The sequence below is a fragment of the Ailuropoda melanoleuca genome, chromosome 3, assembly GCF_002007445.2.
Source record: "Ailuropoda melanoleuca isolate Jingjing chromosome 3, ASM200744v2, whole genome shotgun sequence".
Taxonomy (NCBI): domain Eukaryota; kingdom Metazoa; phylum Chordata; class Mammalia; order Carnivora; family Ursidae; genus Ailuropoda; species Ailuropoda melanoleuca.
The window spans coordinates 51,849,513-51,870,420 of record NC_048220.1 but is presented as its reverse complement, the minus strand read 5'-3'; the positions used below and the strand labels follow the sequence as shown (position 1 = coordinate 51,870,420).

At 41.3% G+C, this 20,908-nt stretch overlaps 1 protein-coding gene across 5 annotated transcripts in view; it reads right to left on the bottom strand.

The window, feature by feature from the left end:
* The window catches only part of IQGAP2 (IQ motif containing GTPase activating protein 2), a 283,284-nt gene that overhangs the window by 119,164 nt on the left and 143,212 nt on the right, over positions 1–20,908 (bottom strand). For all 5 annotated transcript variants that reach the window (XM_034656385.1, XM_019806525.2, XM_002925818.4 and 2 more), the window contains 2 exons: positions 12,928–13,005; positions 9,516–9,592 (listed from right to left, as the gene is read on the bottom strand). In XM_034656385.1, coding sequence (XP_034512276.1) covers positions 9,516–9,592; positions 12,928–13,005 — 155 coding nt within the window. The remainder of the gene's footprint in view (positions 1–9,515; positions 9,593–12,927; positions 13,006–20,908) is intronic.

Sequence of the window (20,908 nt, the reverse complement as noted above, 5' to 3'; positions counted from 1 at the left end):
TCACCTTACAGTACATCCCCAGATTCTGATGTAAAGTTCGATGCTCCATTAGTTGCGTATAACACCCAGTGCACCATGCAATACTTGCCCTCCTTAATACCCATCACCAGGCTATCCCCTTCCCCCACCCCCTCCCCTCTGAAGTCCTCAGTTTGCCTCTCACAGTCCATAGTCTCTCATGTTTCATTCCCCCCTCTGATTACCCCCCTTTTCTTTATCCCTTTCTTCCCCTACCGATCCTCCTAGTTCTTATGTTCCATAGATGAGAGAAATCATATGATAATTGTCTTTCTCTGCTTGACTTATTTCACTTAGCATTATCTCCTCCAGTGCCGTCCATGTTGCAGCAAATGTTGAGAATTCGTTCTTTCTGATAGCTGAGTAATATTCCATTGTATATATGGACCACAGCTTCTTAATCCAGTCATCTGTTGAAGGGCATCTCAGCTCCTTCCACGATTTAGCTATTGTGGACAATGCTCCAATAGCACCTATTTTAATATTGTCCTTTATTCCTTGCCTGGCACGTCTTCTTGTTGAACCTAATCCCACTTTCAGAGGTTGGTTTCCCTCAACTGTCTGGCATTCCCTGATCTGGGGCTCATCGTGGTGCTTGGGAGTTGCTTTGTGCCATTGTGGACCACAGGTTCCCATGACAGGAGCCAGTCTTAGGGAGACCACCTGGGAACATGTGGCTGACACCATGAGGGTGCCCATGTCTTGCCTTCTCACATCGGGGCTTCCGGGTTAACTCTGGCTTTGGGATCTTTTTTCTGGCTTGCTTGTAGCAAGCCCCAGGGCAGCTCCTTGCTCTGCTACACCCTGTGATTTCTGGGCTGTGGTCTTCTGTCTTGTTTCTCAGTCAATCCCACCTTGTCTGTGTGGTCAGGGGATGGCATCCTTTCTTACTGCGAATGATTTTTCTTTTTTAAATTACTACTTTAGTAATTTCATCTCAGTTGTTTTCACATTATTTCCTCTACTGATCCATTCACTTAATTACTATGCATGGGATATCTACTCCATAAAAAATATTTTTCTCTGCCACACTGTTCCTAAAATAAAAGCGTTTAGGCTTCCACAAAATATAGGTTTGTTGGTAATAGGAATTATAACTATTATACTAAACAAAAGTGCTAATTTTCCCCTGTGGTACTGAAGAAATTGGGTGACTATTTCCAATTAGACTACTTCCCCACTGCCCACTGTAATACTAACATAAATCCTACAATAAGCCAACATCCTGGTTTAACTAAAAGTTACCACAAGGTGGTGCTGAGAAGTTACCTTTTGGATCAAACAATCTTGGCTTTTAACGCGATTAGCAAAGAAAGACAATTATCATATGATTTCTCTCATCTATGGAACATAAGAACTAGGAAGATCGGTAGGGGAACAAAGGGATAAAAAAAGGGGAGGTAATCAGAAGGGGGAATGAAGCATGAGAGACTATGGACTCTGAGAAACAAACTGAGGGCTACAGAGGGGAGGGGGGTGGGGGCATGGGATAGACAGGTGATGGGTAGTAAGGAGGGCACGTATTGCATGGTGCACTGGGTGTTATACGCAACTAATGAATCATGGAACTTTACATCGAAAACCAGGGATGTACTGTATGGTGACTAACATAATATAACAAAAAAAATTTTTTTAATTAAAAAAAAAAAGATATTCTGAAATTGGTATGGATCAGTTAGAAATCTCATTTGCACATACATACTTTCACCAAAAATGATTAAATGTTAATGTATATTTTTTATCTGGCTTCAATTTTCAACATTTATTGCCTCCAATGCTGAAGCTTCAATTATTAGCTTTTTGAAAAGCGCCACTTTTCACCGTGTGGTAGTTTTATAACGACTTTCTGCGTGGGAGGCACTTCCAACCAGATCACTCAGGAGGGCAGGTTACTGTGTACTTATCCACTCTTCCCATGCTGAAGAGAATCAGCCACAGCAGCCCACTCCTTCCCAAGCATTTAAATTCAAATGAGGCCATTCACTACCTGAAGCGTATAGGAAATCCAGAGTCTTGATCTTAAAAGAAGAGCCTGTCCAATATAAAAAAAACACCAATTTCTTGGAGCTCTTCAGCACAACTTTTTAAGCACCTTTCGTGCCTAAGGGCCAATACAAAGTGCGAGGGCAATTCCAAAGGAAGCCAAGGAAACAAATGTTACCATCGCTTAGCTTCCCCCAAATAAGAAAGTACTTAGTGTGAAATAGGGAGGCTCTTCTCTCACCAGAGGGACAGCACACTTGTGTAGCTTAGAGGGGCCAGTTACAGAGAGGTTGCCCTGACGTAGCAAAAGCCTCTCTGGCCCATGTGCTCCCATTTGTACAAACAGTATCAGTTCAAGTTCAGGAAGCAATACAGTAAAAATAAAACAACACCAAAAAACAAACCTATCAGGGCTTTTCCTACTACTTTCAATATACACATTAAAAGGTGCAATAGTAATGAAATGCAAACTTACAAGGTAGGAGCTGAATTAATTTCAGCTTTTCTGGATCAGATCCTGTGCAGCTCACTTTATGGTGTGGCATGTGAGATGAATGCTTACAAATCCAAGCCTCAGGAGAACCAGAAAGACCATGGGAGCAGCATCCTAAGACCCAGATCCTGGCTGCAAGACTGGCCCCATGTAGATGTGGAACTCAGAGCAAGTCACATAACCCACTGCTTTCAGTCCCCTCATCTCTGAAATGAAGGCCTGGACAAAAGTAACTTCTCAAGGTCTTTCCAGTTTTGAGGTTCCACGATTTCGCACCTTCAAACTTCCTAAAATTAACAGCTGAGAGGCCTATGCTCACGTTGGATGCTGTCTTCAGAGTTTTCTTAGTAGTAGGCAAACACATGACTCCCTTTTGAGGTCAGTGACGAAGCCAGTACAGCCCAGGACCCGGTGTCACACAGCCTGGTTTCGAATCTGAACTCTGCCACGTACTAGATGTGTGACCTTAGTCTCTCTGTACCTCAACTTTCTTCATTAGAAAATGGGATTATTGGGGCGCCTGGGTGGCACAGCGGTTAAGCGTCTGCCTTCGGCTCAGGGCGTGATCCCGGCGTTATGGGATCGAGCCCCACATCAGGCTCTTCTGCTGTGAGCCTGCTTCTTCCTCTCCCACTCCCCCTACTTGTGTTCTCTCTCTCGCTGGCTGTCTCTATCTCTGTCGAAAAAATAAAATAAAAAAATCTTAAAAAAAAAAAAAAAGCATAACCTCTCTTTAAAAANTTTAAAAAAAAAAAAAAAAAAAAGAAAACGGGATTATTAACAGGATGTACCACATAGGTATATGGGGAGGATAAAATGAGACTGCACCTGTAAAGTACTTGGAACAGTGCCAGGCATATAATTGTTTGCTTTCATTACTGCTATGATCCTTGTTTAATGATTGTGTCCTTTATTAATAACCAATTAATAATAATTAACAACTTCCTAAGAACTAATCCAGGAGTTTCTGCTTATTCAACACTAAGAACCTTTTACTATTTTCCCTCACGGGCACCGTGTTTCAAATAGTTTCAACCAGAGAGCTAAATTATTTTTCCATCTTTTTTTTTTTTTTTTAAGATTTTATTTATTTATTTGACAGAGACAGCCAGCGAGAGAGGGAACACAAGCAGGGGGAGTGGGAGAGGAAGAAGCAGGCTCATAGCGGAGGAGCCCGATGTGGGGCTCGATCCCAGAACGCTGGGATCACGCCCTGAGCCAAAGGCAGACGCTTAACGACGGCGCCACCCAGGCGCCCCTATTTTTCCATCTTAATCATATACATCCCTGCCAGTATCATGTCAAAATCCAGTGTTCTTCACCTAATATTCAAGCAAAAATAAAAAGAATTCTGAGGCACCCTTACCAGCTAAAAATTTAAAAATATGAACTCCAGAGACTTAATTTGGCATCAGGGCTGTGTGTGCTGTGTTCGGTGACAAGGCATGGTGGCATGGTTCATGGTCTCAAAGAGCTTAGAATTGAGTTGGACAAAAAGATGGAGTCCTGATACTATTTCAGGATAGGAAGAGGAGGAGACAGTATGGTCTAGAGTGTGGGGAGAATTTTGAAGAAGGAGCGATTTGAAAGCTACATAAGGTATCATCATCCTTCTCATCTTAATCCCAAATACTGCCATCCCCACATACCCCTCCTGAGACACGAACGTGGAACCTCCCCTCTGGGTTAGGAACTCTGTCCAGGAGGCTAATTTCTAAATGCAAGCATGTTCTCTGCCAGACCCGCCATCAGTCTGGTATAAGCCAACAACCAGCTTGTTGTTGTTTTTTAAAGATTTTATTTATTTATTTGACAGAGAGCGAGAGAGAAAGCACAAACAGGGGAAGCGGCAGGCAGAGGGCGAAGCAGGCTCCCTGCTGAGTAAGGAGCCCGACGTGGGGCAGGATCCCAGCGCCCTGGGATCTTGATGTGAACCGAAAGTAGACGGTTAACCAACTGAGCCACCCGGGCATCCCATTAACTGGTTTTTTAAAAGGTTAAACTTCCTTAGGGCATAGAGCGTAAGACAAAGAGAGTTCTGGATTCAAGCCTGAGGGCCAGATACGTAATCAACCTGGTAAGCAAGGCAGCCGCCTGCCTGCAGGTGTGCTGTAGAGGGGCCCTTCTTCCCTAAGCAGTCAGTGCATTTGGAACGACAACTGGTTAATCGACAACTGGTTAATCGGGAGTGGGGTCACCAGAGCCATTATCACAAATGCAAGCCCCAAATGTGTGCTACTGCGGCACCATCACTGCATTTGAAAACAAGACTGCTGGGGCGGTCGGGCCATGATCTGCTGCAGGAGCACCAGCCACGAAACAGAGGGGAGGTGGCTGATCTTCAGCCTGCTGTTGTCAGTGTCTTAATGGTCCAAGAAAGTTGGTACAGTAAGAAAAGCAGAATCCAGATCCCTAATCTATCAAACGAGAAAGATCATTACGCACATATGACTTGCAAAGGATTCCCGGGAGGGGAGATGATTTCACGTCTCGAAGCAGAAATAATTACGATAGGCCTCGAACATCCTGTTGTGACCACAAAGCAAGGATCTCTCCAATAATGTCAGGGACAAATGCTACAAGGACAAAGGCGCTGGCCCCAAAGAGCTCCTACTGACCAAAGTAAATCAATCTGATCCATCAGAGCAGAAGATACCAACCCTGGTTAAGTGTGTGAAAGGCCAGGAGTTCGAACCATCATCAAAAGAGAATGGTACAAAGCGTACAGAAAGGAAATTATAATACAAATTGATAAAGTAAGACATGGATAATTGTACTGATTTTAACAAGATGGAACATGTTATTAAAATACAAGTGCTTTGTTTTTTCTATATCTGTCTACGGAACATAGATATTTTTATACTCTTTATGTTATACTTATACCGTAAGAATCAAAAGCAGGAACTCTAAGCCAGAATGTCATGGAAAACCAAGGAAGTGAACTAAGATAAGAAAGGCCTAAAGAACACACAGAAACAGCCAGGTGGGAAGAAGGTCTGGCACTGACAGTCACATCATCATCAAGCAGACGGAGGATCCAGAAACACAGTCTGAGATGATCAATCAGCCAAATGAACAATCTACCGAAGAACGTTAGGTAGAGTCAATCCTTCATCTCGTGGGCGAGAAACCTCTAGAATGCCCAACTAATTTCAAGAAAACATTCAAAAGGCATACATAAGCTTTTAATAATGTTAACAGATCAGGCCAATACATCATTATGACAGGACAATGGGTTATGTAACACTGGCCAAGCGAGACTTAGGCGGTCAATCATTTCTGGGGGATGAGGAGGTGGGGACCAGAATGAAAATAAAAACCTACCCGGAAATCATATACTGAAAATTATAAAGGTCTGACTGATGCCTGGTAGCCAGGGTCTGACTCACCTTGGGGGAAGAAGCCAAACCGGGACCACGTGCCGCTTGACAACTGACCAGTCAGAAGCCAGATCTATAACCCAGGCAGGTGTGAAGGTCTTTGGTTTCTGGTGCCCTTATGATCATGTCAACTCTGGCTAAGGGTCAATATATTATAGTCCTGGGCTGAGTCAAAATTAGTACATCGATAATTAAATGAGCGAAACTTGCAGCGTGGATCTTTCAGAATGGGTTTAAGTGTGTTAAGGTGGTAATGATACCTCCGGGTATTTCACCTGCCCTTTAAGGTATCTCAAGTGTTCAAACTATCAGTCCTACTAAAATTTTTCAACTAATTTCATTTTTTATTATTTATTCTTATTTTTTAAAGATTTTATTTATTTATTTGACAGAGCGACAGCCAGCGAGAGAGGGAACACAAGCAGGGGGAGGGGGAGAAGAAGAAGCAGGCTCCTAGCAGAGAAGCCTGATGTGGGGCTTGATCCCAGAACGCTGGGATCACGCCCTGAGCCGAAGGCAGACGCTTAACGACTGCGCCACCCAGGTGCCCCTAATTTCATTTTATAACCAATGTTTAAACACTGAACTGTTGTTTCATAAATTGAGCAACGAATGACATGCAAAAAGTGTTCTTCTCCATGCATAAACGCCCAGTTAAAAAATCATTACCAGTAACTTGTTAGCAAGGCTCTCACTTCTTGAACTGGTTTCTTTTCATTGCAGACTTTCATACATTCCAAATGAAGCCACAAAAAGAAGCCATGCCATATACACGTTTTTACAAATATACCAAAGAGTCACAATATACTGGTGTTGCAATAATGGGTGCTTTAGCTAGCTTTTCCTTTGGTATATATTCCAAGTTTCCCAATTTTTCCCACAATGAGAATTTAAATATTTTATTTTAAATAAGAAAAAGGTAAACATTTCTTTGGAAAAAGAATGAGGTCACCTATCACTGAGGTGAGTCTTTCTACAGGAAGCAAAGTATGAGGATTTCCCCTGGGGCTGCTGTGCTCACACTCTCTGGTGGCATTTCACTGAGAACATCAAGCTGCAGACAAAGGGAGCAATGAGTGGCAAGCAACAAGACCAGGGTCAGAAATAAGAGTGAAAAGGTGAGGACCAGGCCAGAAAAGTAGAAAGCAGATACAAACAGGAAGCAAGGGCGAAACCCCAGAGAATCTTAATGAGGTTGTTAAGGCCAAATCAAGAAGACAGGGAATAGAAGACAAGTTGGCAGGACTGAGAGCTAACATTGCAGATCACACCAGGCCCGTGGGCTGGAGTAGCGGGAAGGCAGTGCCTGGGTACCTGGGGGATCTTTCCACCTGGTTCCTGATCTATACTCAGAACCTTGACCTGCCCAATTCCCTGTCCAGTAACGATGACTTTCTACACGAGCCATGTTGCTGTATCCCCAGCCAGGATCTAATGGCCAGAAATGCATGTGTTCATTTCCAGCATCACTTCTAATTATCCAGTGAGAGGGAACCCACTCCCAAATGTGTCTCGGTCAACAGAGCAGAGTATCAGCTCCCAAATGTGTCTCGGTCAACAGAGCAGAGTATCAGCCTCATTTGAGTAACTGTATTCTAAACCATTGAGGGAAAATGTTTTGATAGAAAAAACTTTAGACATAGAGACTTCTCAGTTCTATACCAAGAAGCAGTCACACAGTACGTTTAGGACAGAGAAAAGTGAAGGAGATTCTCCCAGGGGATGCTGTGTATTAAGTCAACAGTAAAGGTCCTACCTAAGGTCAGATTTGGTGAGGGACAGGCTCAAGAGGAATCTCTGGAATGAGTAATAGTAATGGAGACCTCCATGAGTAATTGCATGACTGTGAAAGCAGTCCTAGAAAATATCACCCCAACATTCGCATACAGGTGGCAAGAATAAGAAGTTGCCTTTTCTTCATTTCCCAAGCTGCTGAAGCCATTGTTGAAATGATCACAAACCATTTGTAAGCCTCAGTGCAGTTCTATATAATTTCTGTGGAAGAACAGTGACATCACTAGAAAGGAACTTAGCACACCATTTCTTTATAAGCAGCTTAACATTAACACCCCAGGTGTCCGCATTGGGAAATCAATTTAAGCTTGTCCAAGATACTCCAAGAGCATGCCACAGATTTGGAGATTAGCACAATGATGGGTGGATATGATCGTGACAGTAACTAATGGGAGCTGGCTTAGCAGGTCACAAAAGCAGTACTAGGTGTAGCGTTAAGTGAACATTACAAGCTCTGAAAAATATTTGACAAGGAATGTTGGGCAACACATTTGAAAATATTCGAGACAAGCACTTTTGCACAGAAAGCTTTTAGAAACACTGTTGGCATTATGATATACTAGCCACATATGAGGAGGCAGGCAGAGAAGTGATCCCGCCTTCTACCCCATTCTAAATTACTAGAATAGAAAGAAATTGCAGTAAGGCACCTACATTTGGTCTGTATTTCTAGCAACTGCCATCTTCCAAAGAAATCTCATAAATACCCATCAGGGGGAAAAGTCAAATTATATGACATAATCAAAATTCTTTTCTAGTAGGCCACAGTGCAATGAATTATTGTAGAAACCTTTTCCTTTGGAGAGGAAAAGAGCCAGGAAGAAGTTAATATAAACCTTTACTCAGAAGACTCTGCCAGGAAAATGACTTCTAGTGATATAAACATAAGGCAGATGTTCTAGAAGAAATTTAAAATTTAATTAGACATGAAGTCTTCCAGCCATTACCTGCATGAATGCAAGATGACAGCCATAAACCGGATTTTTAGAATCATCTTTTTACCATCTAAAAATAACGTTTCTTCCAGCCGAGTAAGATAAAAATGATCTGTGAACCAGCACAATGTAAGCGTTTTCAAAAATTAAGTTATCAAATAATTGCTTTAAATTAATGAACGATAGTATCTTGGGGCGCCTGGTGGCTCAGTTGGTTAAGGTCCGACTCTTGATTTTGGTTCAGGTCACAATCTCAGGGTTGTAACATTCAGCCCCGAGGCTGGCTCCATGCTGGTCATGAAGTCTGCTTAAGATTCTCTCTCTCTCTCTTTCCCTCTGCCCTTCCTCCTTTCCTTCTTTAAAAAAAAAAAAAAGAACATATCTTGATTTGACTAACTCAAAGCAACTCTTATGTTTCTTCTTTACCCTTATAGTGCAAGTTCTATTAAGCAAAGTCAAAAGAAACTATCCTTATATTGGACTTCATTAGTTTATAATAAGAATTGAAGCAAAATGATAACTTAAGAGTATCAAAATTATAATGACCATCAAAGCTGCCCATTTGATGTATTTTGGCTATACTGGTAAACTAGATCACAACCCAAGAATATGGCAACATACATGAGATCCCTAGAAGTTTCAACTTACATCTTCTCATTACACTTACAGGTCTTTCATTCATTTTCTGGTATTCTGTTTTGAATTAGATTTAAAAAATAAAAAAAAATTTTTTTCCAGTTCAAGGACCGTATTTACGCGACAATTTAAAAAATTTGTGCCAAATTCAAAACAACACAATCCAGTTAAAGTTCTCCAGATTCTTTAAGTAACTTATGATCCCTCTTCTAAAAGAGAAACTACAGGTGCATTGACATCCACTTCTTCGACTCTTAGCTGTGTCTTTTTCCCTACCTCAACGCATGAATGCAGTATATCATTCGCGGTATGTTTTTCCGGTCATAGACATCTGTTGTTTCTGGATAAAATATCTGGAAAACAAAAGAAACAATGTGTTTTCTTATGTTTTGCTTTGCACAGTTATTTTAAATCTCCCAAATGATGCTACTTTGATTGTCTTTGCTGTACTTATTTAAACGTAGAGGAACCCCTCTCCATTGTTGGTCTCTTTCGCTCTACAGGCAGACCCATTGGTGCGTCTGGTCCCCTGACAGCATGCCTCCTAGGGGGCTCGGGGGGTGGGGATTCCCAGGCGGCCACTGCAGGGAGGTTGCATCCACAGGGCTAGGTGGCAATTCCACTTCACTTGTGGCAAGCCCAGTCAGGCTCTGCTCTCTGTACAGGGTCACTCCTGTGACTGCCTACAGGTACCCTAGCCTGAGAAGGGTGTCCAGCTTACAGTGTTTTACTAGAACATTAAACACCTAGTGTCGCACTTGTGTAAACAGGTATGCACACACAACACACACTGATGTTATTTTCTGCTGGACAGAACACATTTTACCAAATAAAATCTGGAAAGTAAATGAGGTATGAAAGAAACATTACCTATAATCTCACTTCCTAGGTTGTTTCCATTAGCATTTTGGTATATTTTCTTCCAAGGTTTTTTCAATATGTGCCTCTGCCTTTTGTATGTCTGTATGTAATACTGTAACCCCAGTAACACTACAGTATGGTGTTACTGTAGTACTATAGAACATGACTGTTTTCCATCCCCTTCCTTATTCTATTAGAACATTATTTCTAATAGATGTTTGTGATTCTTTTATCTTTTTGAACGATAATTTAAGCCAGTTCTCCAAGGCTGAACTCCCCCCCATTTGTCCCTATTAAATCTGTCCCTATTACAAATCACTGCAATGAACATCCCTGCATTTCTGAACACCTGATTACTTTTTTGGATAAACACCTAAATATGGTGCTACTTAACTAGTAAGTTTCAACACTGAGGCTTCTAATACACATTTATACCACTTTTAAGCCTGAAACTAAAAGCTTGATAAGAAACAGATTTCAGAATAGGGCACCAAACCTCTCTGTTTCTAAGCACCAAAAAATGAATAATTAGGCTTGAAGCTTCTAAGAAAAAGATAAGCATACTGGCATGGCTGGCTTTCAGTAGTTCTTTTATAAAAGTTGCCATAAAAACTAAAATTATATCCTCTATCATACGGTAGCACTTGATACTCAAGTGCAATTTTCTATTGGATGTTGAAAAAAGCTGAGAGAAGAAAGCAGCAAAGTTTCCTCAGCCACAATGTGTAGTCCCTGGGCACCTAAAGAAACGTCCGCAGCCTAGGAAACTTCAAGGGTCTTTTCAACTTTCCCTCAACACATTTGCTGAGGATTCCCAGTTCGGAAGAACAGGACCAGGTTTCAAGGTCTACTGGGGAAGCAGACGAACCCTACGGCTCCCCACTCCTTTTCCTTTCAACAACTTCCTATATTTTTTTCTCTCTCCCCATACAGAAATGTGTATTTATATAAATACTGCTTCATTTCTTTGGCAAACTCTTTATGAATCGGTCTTCTTATAGCAATAAGATGGGATCAATTCATAGAGTTGTCCAGAACATTTTATTCATCACTGTATCCTCAGCGTTAACACGAGGCTGAGCACGGAGTAGGCACTTAATATTGGTAAGTGAAGACATTAGTAGTCGTCAAATACATCCGTCAATTCAGCACACTATTGCTGTGTCATCCCTGCAATGTAATGTATCAATCACTTCACAAAAATCAGTGTTAAAACAGCATCCGCTCTATGGATCACTTATTTGGCTTAAAATTAAGGAAAACCTGGCCCAACACACAAAATTTGAAAAGGTTTAAATCAAATCTATGAAACATAACAAAATTATCCTAATTTAAAGTATGTTGACTCATACAGAAAAATTCTATTTGAATTTTTTTCTTTTGTTATTAATCTGCTTACTACCCAGTCAGTACTTGCTGAATGACAACCCAGAAATATGAATTCTATATTTTAACTAGTGCCCAGATGGGAACAGCATTTAATGTTCTGTGCATTTTAGGAGAAGGGAAAGTAATTTCATTAAAAATGGAAGAAGAAATCAATATTGACTATTTTTAAATAAAAGAAGTGAACTAAATCAAGTATAAGCTCAAGTAGATTGAAAACAGGCATTTATAATTTATGTTAAGGAATCCTCTGTTTTTGTCGTGATGCGGTTGTTAATTCAAACCCGGATTAACAATACCACCACCAACACAGGTCTTACATCAGTAGCCTGTCCCCTTGCTTTCAAGCTGGACCACTCCGATATCATTTCTTCAAAATAGCTGTACATAATAAGCAACAGAAAGGAGTGAACTATGATACCTACAAACACCTGATTGACCTCGAGGGCATTATGCTTACTGGAAGAAAGTCAATCTCTAAAGAGTCCCTACTGTATGATTCCACTTCTTCAACATTCTCAAAATGATAAAACCATAGAGATGGAGGACAGATTAGGGGCTTCCAGGGGACAGGGCTAGGAAAGGATGCAATGTCAAGGCCTACTCCTCTGTGGTATCTGTATCTTAACTGTGGTGGTGGTCAAATACATTCATGGCATAAAACTGCATAGAAACACACACACAAATCATTGCATATAAAAATGGTGAAAACTAAGTTAAGGTCTGTGGCCTTGTTAGCAGTAACACACCAACGTCAATTTATTTTACCACACTTACTAGATGTCACCACTGGGGGAAGCTGAATGAAGAAAACGCACAGATGTACTATTTTTGCAACTTCCTGTGAATCTAAAATTATTTCAAAAGAAGACGTTTAAGAAATCACTCTACAGTTTCTAACAAATGTAATTATTTCCTCATTTCCTCTACTTGTCCATTTGTCTCTCAGGCTTAAGTGTGCCCGCTCTTTCAATTGAACAAGCTCTGAGTATTTGCTGAGTTTTATTTGGGACAGCTATTTCAAGAGGAAGAGCTACAACCCTCTAGCTTTTAACATTCAAAGTGATAATATGATCTATAATTATACTTTATAAATGCCTTTGTCATTATAATGTACAGTGATACAATATATGGTAGCATGATACAGAAACTGAGGTAAAAAAAGGAGGCGGCTATTTTAAGTTAACTATCTACCAGCTGAAGCTTGTTGTGACCTTGTGAATTTATACAGGGCATTAACCTAGCTGTTCTCCATACTTCATTCTGAGTTCCTGCCCTATATTACTTTGTACAGGCCTTTCCATATTTCTGTGTAGTCCTCACATTTGTCGTGCCTGAGGCAATCAGGCCATCTGCCACATTAACATATCCCAGTATGCCAAATCTTTTTTCATATTGAGGTGTTCGCATGACCCCTTTTGGCTTCCCAGTTCAGGCTTACCTTGGGTAGACCAATAGACTCCATTGCTCTTAACCACTGGACCGTATTATCTGTGTGTCGAAAATGAAGGCCGGACTTCTAGTGTGGGGGTGGGGAGTGGGGGAGAAGAAGAGACCACACGAAAAGTGAGTCATTTGTAGCAACTTTTTTTCATTAGCAGGATGTTTTCCAATTGTATTCTCTTAAAATAGAGTTATTAAATCATAAAACAACTGGAGACACAATGAAGAAGACTGGGCTATCTCAGCACCACTGTTTGTAATGGACCATTCCAGTTTCCCACAGTTCACATATTTGAGGTAATTCTGCACCAGAATTTCAAAGACCATTTAATGTCTAGCATATGCCTAAGGATGTTTTATGAGACGCGTGTGCACATGCACGCACGCACAGATACACACGGTGTCAAGATTTTGGCAACTATGGCTGAGAAACCTAGCAACTTCAGGAAAAACAGGATTTTTAGAAGACTAAATGCCTTTTTCCTGGTTTCTGGTTCTGCCAAAACCTTTTTTTCTGATCATGAATAGGATTTCTGTAGAAAACCTGGAAAATGTAGAAAAACATGTAGGAAAAAAAACAAAGTTGGAAACAAAAACCACCCCACAGTTCAGGGGTAATTTCAGTATTTCATCCTCCTATCATTTAATCCCAATTTTTGCCTGTGCAAAAAGTAAACCTTCAGTGGAAATGTTTTACAAGACCTTTTTCTACACATACAATGACAGCAGGCTTTCTATATCTTCCACTCTTCTTGACAGCCTTCCTCAGCCGTCATTTTTTCCCTGCCCAGTCTGTAACTGTGGTAACCTTTCCTGTATCTCACCAAGTTTTATTAGGTACGAAATGTTGAGAGCCTTAATGCTACCTTGTATTTTTAATTGGTTAAATGAGTAGCATAATGTTATGTATTTTTAAAATTTTAATATATGTAAAACAGCAATTATGGCAAGTTTCATTATATAATATTCAAGAGTAGAAAATCACATTCAGAAAGCCTGGCTCTTCCCATCTTCTGTGACCTTCCACAATCAAATAGTTTATGTAACAGAAAATACGTTTGTTGCTGTTAGACTTATACTTTATAAAGTATAAATCAAATTAACATTAGACAAATGTTTAAGCCTTAATAGTGGTCAGACTGAACTCTGTGCGTCAAGCACTGTATGTAAATTATCTCTGATTTTCAAAACAGTCTGCAAGGCAATTATCATTTCCCATTTTTTAGAGATGAAGAAACCTAGGCCAAAAAGATCAACAAATTTGCCTAAGGTTAAAGAGGTGTTAAATGGCTGAGCTGAGATTCAAGATGAGGTCTCTCTGAATCTGAAAACCTTCCTTGTGCTAACATTCCCCAGGGACAGAACACAGGACCTAATGATGGTGGGATTATTCTTTGGATGGAAAAAATCAGCCCTTATTTGAAATCAATAAAGGGAGGAAAGAGTGGGGGAGAGGGAAGGGGAGGGAAAGAGGAAGGAGAGGGAAGAAGAGCAAGGGGGAGAGAGAGGGAGGAGGAGGAGGGAGTCCAGAGAATCAAGAGCCAGGCGGTACTGTCTGAGGGTGACTCAGCGTAAACAGCTTCTACAGAATACAAACAATTGTCAGACACAGCCACTCTGTGACCATGGAGGCACAAGATGGAAATGATCCACAATCACAGCAAGACAGAGAAAAGGACCGTAGGCAACACAAAGTAACCAAATGTCCCGCTGTTCTAAGATGAGCGACTGTTTTGATGGATGACAGTCTCGTCCCTTATCTATTTCTTCATCTCCTAGATAAAAATTACTGAAACACCACATTGACTCTGCTTCCTGACACCTCCCCAAAGATAACTGGTCCTTGCTTTCCTAATCCATATTAGAGTCACTAGTACAAGCCCAACTCTACACTAAGCCCTTATTCTCTCCTGCTCATAGTCTCATGGGTATGTATTTTTTTCTTGCCACACAAGTTAAATAAACCTAATGTTGTTGGGCTCTTGTTTGAAGGTTGGTTTCTGGGCAGTCTTCGTCTGATGGGCTTCAACCATCCAAATCATGAAACAGACAACTCCACCCATTTAGTGGTCTTATTAGCTAGGTAACCTCTGGAAAGTTACATATCTCTTTGAATCTTGGTTCCTCAGCCATAAAATGAGTAAATAGTGTGCTTCTTTCAGTTGAGATGAATTAAGAATACACATAAAGCAGTTAATTGCAAAGAGCACCTAAGAAGGCAATAAATATTAGCTATTATAATCATTATCTGCTGTAAGACCAGGCTTGCAACTTTCATCCACCTAAGGTCAGAAAAAGGTTTAGTGCTTCACGTACAAGGCACTGAAGGAAAGGGAGGTTATTTCGGTCCTATTTCTGCAGTAAACGAAATGACAGATTTCAAATCCTTTGTCCATTTTAAACATCTGAAGGATGCTGACTTCAGAAGCCTATGTTGTACATACTTAAGAAAGCTCAGTGCGTAACGTGCATTAACATCTTCAATTTATTTACTTCAATTAGGACAAAAATAGTCTTCTAAACATTCTTATATCTTAGTCCAAAATAATCTTAGTCCATGATAACCACTTCCACTTTGTTGATTTTTTTTCTCCAGTCCTACGTACTCCTACTAGACAAGGTGGCACGTCTATCGTCTTATCTAGGCAGGGGTTGTTCATGTCCGTCCACCTAACTTCTTCCAGCCATTGGACTAGAAAGTACATGCTGATTTTCTTCTGCTATTTCACCAGCAAATAAGGTTATTCTAGCTTAAACTGGACAGATGAGGAATTATTGAAGTTTTCCCTGGATGGTAACTTCTGACGCAAGAGACTCAAGCTCTTTGGAACAATGAGGTAGCTCAGAAGCCAATAATTATTCTGATTTGCTTAAATCCTCTGTAGAGGATGGAACTGACAGCAGGGTCCAAGTACTTAAGACACTTGAATTGCTTTCACTTGTTAAGCTCAGGGTCAAGACTAGGTTGTAGGACTCCTGACTCCAAGTCCAAATAAATAATCTACTCAATTTACTGCTCACAGAGCCTCACAACCACACCTCTAACCTTCATAGCACCCTCACCTCTATCAGGCATTGTGCCAACGCTTTGCACGGATGATCACATTTTTTCCTCATAATATCTCTACAAAGGTTGATATTATTATTATTATTATTCCCACTTCTCAGGTTTACAGGTGAGGAAACAGGCTCACAGAGGTGAAGTTGGTGAGGAAGCCAGCCTCTGAAGCACTTTGATTCTACAGCTCACGCTACTAACCACTGTAGGTGCTCTCCCTATCTAAGACACACCTAAATAGTCAACACCTCCTCTAAGTCCACAGTTATCAATGTACTGTCTGGAAAGATGCTGTTTTCTGTTCTCGAGCCTCATCAGGCTCAAGGAATGCCCTTCTTCCTCCCTTCTCCTCTTTCTCTTGCCCATCTTAACCACCTTGGGAACACACACTCATCTTTCAAGCCTCCACCATGGAAGCCTTGGCCTTTTCGACACTGCACTCCCTTTAGACTTGACGTTCTCTCCTTGGTCACATCCCACTGTTCACCCAGCCATCTTCTCTTCATGGCCCTCTACCCATTTCTTTTTTCTTTTTTTTTTTTTATTATATTATGTTAGTCACCATACAGTACATCCCCGGTTTCCGATGTAAAGTTTGATGATTCATTAGTTGCCCTCTACCCATTTCTAATCCCTCTCCAGGTTGTTTTCCCTCTTGAATCCATTTACTTCTTGGCTATTCAGGCCATTGTTACTTGTCACCTGGGCTGAGTTTTCCCCTCACGGGACTGCCTCCACCCTCATCCTCTAATTTACTCTCCACATAGCATCTTTGTAAAGCCATGATGCCTCTGTTTTACATTTCAATGGCTTCCTCTGTAATTACTTATGATGAAGTCACATATCTCCCATCCTGGTCTCATTTTTCACTACTGTCCCTCACCACAGGCTTTCAGCCACCCTGTTTGTCCAAGCTCTTTTCTTCCTCAAGGCTCTCAAAAACAGGATCCTTGTCTCCAGACTGTCCTCCCAGTAGGAGTACCCCACCCTTAAAGCTGCACGTGGATGATTTACTTCTCATTCTTCCTGCCTCAGAGGTAAATGTTTCCTCAGAGAAGCTCATCTTCTGTCCATTGCTATCAATAACACTGGCTTTAATTTCTTCCTTCATACACTCGCAACCCACAACTATTTATTTACTTATAGTCTGTCTGCCCAACTCTAACTGCCATGAAATCATGTCTGCCTTGCTCACCACTCTGCCTTAAGTGCACACAACAGTGCCTGGCATGTGGCAGGTGTTGATAAGCACTGTATGGATAAATGAATCCTACCCTGTATGCATTTCTATCACAGTAAAACTTTATCTTCTTTTCCTATAATTTTATTAAAATTTATTAGAGTATTTATCTACCATTAGATAATGGTTGATTATCTCAAACCCAAGTAATACATAAGAAAAGAATCACCTGGGGTGATTAGTAAGAGTGTAGCTTCCTGGGTCCCTGGCCAAGAGATTCTGCCTGACTCAGTAGTCTGAGGGGGGCGGGCTCACGAGCCCACATTTTTACACACACCCATCGACTGGTCCTGCAGGAGGTTTTAGCATCACACTAGGAGGGAGAGTGTCAGACTCGAAGCACCCCAAGAATCAAATAGTCTTGGCTTGTTTGAAACTACTGTCATCCGTTTTTTTACCCAACAGCTATTTCCCTAGCATCTATCATGGGCTACATCCTTCACCATTCACTGAGGACAGTGCAAAGATGACATACACGGTTTGTGCTTTCAGGACAAGGCTATTTTTACAGCACACCATGATGTATCCAAGAGGGACAGTATCAGGAGCCAGAGCACACATGGCATGGCCACATGGTCCCAGAACTGGGACCTGGAGTGGGAGGTGGAGGTGGCCACGGAAAGGATATTCATCATTAGAAGGTTTAACTCTAATATCTAGGCCATTTTTCTGACCTTAAATTCATGAAGGACCAGGGTTGTACTTAAGCTGGCAGACAACAGGATGAGAATGGCATTGTAAGCTTCTCATCTGCTTAACTCAGAGCCATTGTTGCCCAAACTGAGGCCTTCAGAGTTCAGGGACAGAGCTCTTGCCTCAGGGACACACTGCGTAATAGGCAGGTCATATTTTATGGCTGCAGTTTAAGCAGACCTGCTGTCAGAGCCCATGCTCACTGAACTCATGGTTGCCAGATGGTGTATCCAGGGTCTAGGGATGGGCTAACTAGCATTGCCTTGTGTCTCAACGTCTTTGCTGCAGTCCCATGATTCAGTGCTCCTTGTAAAGGAACACAGAACAGGCTTTAGTCCTAAGGAACCTAAGAACAGGAAGCTAAGTCTCCTGTTCACTAATGTCTGACTCCTTTCAATTTTGTAAAATGAATGAAATGGCCCTAAAATGTTCTGATTACAATGGCAACTCACTAAAAATTGCTTTCAACGACATTAGGTATTCTCAGAAATTTAGTAAAAGAGGGGAAAAGGCTTTTTTGTCCAGTGAAGAGAGAGGTAGTTTCCATTGGTCCCATACTCTTTCCCACGTCATAGCTGGCACTACCCCCCTCCCTCTACTACACCCCCCTTCTCTCCACCCTTCTCCTAGCATCACCCCTTCTTCTGTATATCCGTCCTCCAGGACCTGATGGGCAGGGGTGGCAAACACAATACTTCCGTCTCAGTGTTTTGTTCAGGAATGTCATCACCTGCCTGGGCTCCATGGGTATTTCATTTTGTAACAGGAGGCTGGAATATTTCCCGTCTCCGCCCCAAAGAGAAGTTGTTATTCATTCTAACAGTAGGCTCTCTGGTGCCAGGAGGAAATGGCGCCTGTTTGAGTTGCCATGAGAGGGTCCACAGCTGAACTGGAGACACTTCTATTCAAAAGTGTGTGATGTGCTAAGAAGAGAAAAGAGGTAGCCCACCCTCTGCTTGGAGGCTCACCATCCACTGACGCTCTCCCTGGCCTGATTCTCATCTCCCGCAGGGTCAAAACAAAATACCCACAACCCCCTTTCCAGACAGGCTGGGGCCCAGCCCAACCACTCTTGAACTCTGTCATCAAATCTACATGGCTCTTAGTAGAAATAGGGCCAGAGCATGGTAATAACCATTATAGAAGCAACGAAGGAAGAAAAATCGGGCTGCAAAATGTGGACAAATTAATTTATTTTGTGTTGTGGGGATATAAATAATTTTTTCTGTTCTTTTCTGAACTAGAATATTTTTCGAAATTAAATAAAATAATTTTGCCTGACTCAATCATTGATTCAGTAAAGTCTTGTGAAAAGCTAGCATAATGAGCTAAGACTCTAGGGAGAACATATGACTTGATCAACTCAAAAGTACTTTAATAAACACAAACACTTTTATTCCTACCATTATCCAAGGCAGAAACTTTTTCTCAGTTATCTTTAAGATGAGAATATGAAAACAGACTCATAAATGATGTCTCAATTCCTCTTATTTATGGTTAGCCTAAATGATTATTCAAACATTTGCTCTGAATTAAATATACATTTTATTTTTTTATTTTTAAAACGATTTTATTTATTCATTTGAGAGAGAGAGAGAGAAAACACAAGCAGGGGGAGAGGGAGAAGCAGACTCCCCGCTGAGCAGGAAGCCTGACGTGGGGCTCCATCCCGGTACTCCAGGATCACGACCTCAGCCGAAGGCAGATACTTAACCAACTGAGCTATACAGGTGCCCCTAAATGTACACATTTTAAAAATAAATTTTGCTTATTGGTCAAGGGTCAACTGTATAATAAATTAAGAATATAAAGAATCACATTTCAAGGAAGCTTTAGAAATACTGGCCCAAAGTGCATAAAAAATGACTTAACTCCAGAAGAGAACACCACACATTTAAAAAGTCCCTTTCAAAGACACATCTAATGGAGGAGTCTTTTAGGTTGGTGCTTGCCTTTTCCTCTTTCATTTCTTTTTTTTTAAAGATTTTATTTATTTATTTATTTATTTGACAGAGATAGAGACAGCCAGCGAGAGAGGGAACACAAGCAGGGGGAGAGGGAGAGGAAGAAGCAGGCTCATAGCAGAGGAGCCTGATGTGGGGCTCGATCCCGTAACGCCGGGATCACGCCCTGAGCTGAAGGCAGACGCTTAACCGCTGTGCCACCCAGGCGCCCCTTCCTCTTTCATTTCTTTTTTCTTTTTTTTTTTTTTAAAGATTTTATTTATTTATTCGACAGAGACAGAGACAGCCAAGCGAGAGAGGGAACACAAGCAGGGGGAGTGGGAGAGGAAGAAGCAGGCTCACAGTGGAGGAGCCTGATGTGGGCTCGAACCCATAACGCTGGGATCACGCCCTGAGCTGAAGGCAGACGCTTAACTGCTGTGCCACCCAGGCGCCCCATCCTCTTTCATTTCTTAATGAAAAATGTCAAACATAAAGTTGATGAAATAATGAACTTCTATGTACCCATCACCTAACCTCAACAATTATGAACTCACGGCCAGTCTCAAATCTCTCTCCATCCTCCTCTTGATTATTTTCAAGCAAATCCTAGATGTAACACTTTATCTGTAAATACTTAGACATGCGTCTCTAAAATAATCATTTTTAAAGTCAAGATTGTTGTTTATTTTAGTCTTGTTTTCTCCCCATGTGTCCTCCCAAATTAGCCATGAAATAATTAAAACAAGTTGCATAAAAAAAAAATAAGTCTTATTTTGTTTTAAAGCTTCAGTGAAACAGAAGTCCCACCTGGCTATTTAATGATACTACTCACGTGATCCCATTGGCCCTAACTCTTTGGGGCCACAAGTTCAAGTCCCAGCTGGGTACTTTACTTCTTGAGGAGAACAAAGGGAGTAATAAACTGCATTGGTGGTGGAAGAAAAAGGAGGGTAGAATGCCCTCATTTTTACATTTACTGGTGCTAATAAAAATGACCTCCATGAAGGAATAATGGAGGGGGCTGGGAAGCCCCACAAATCAG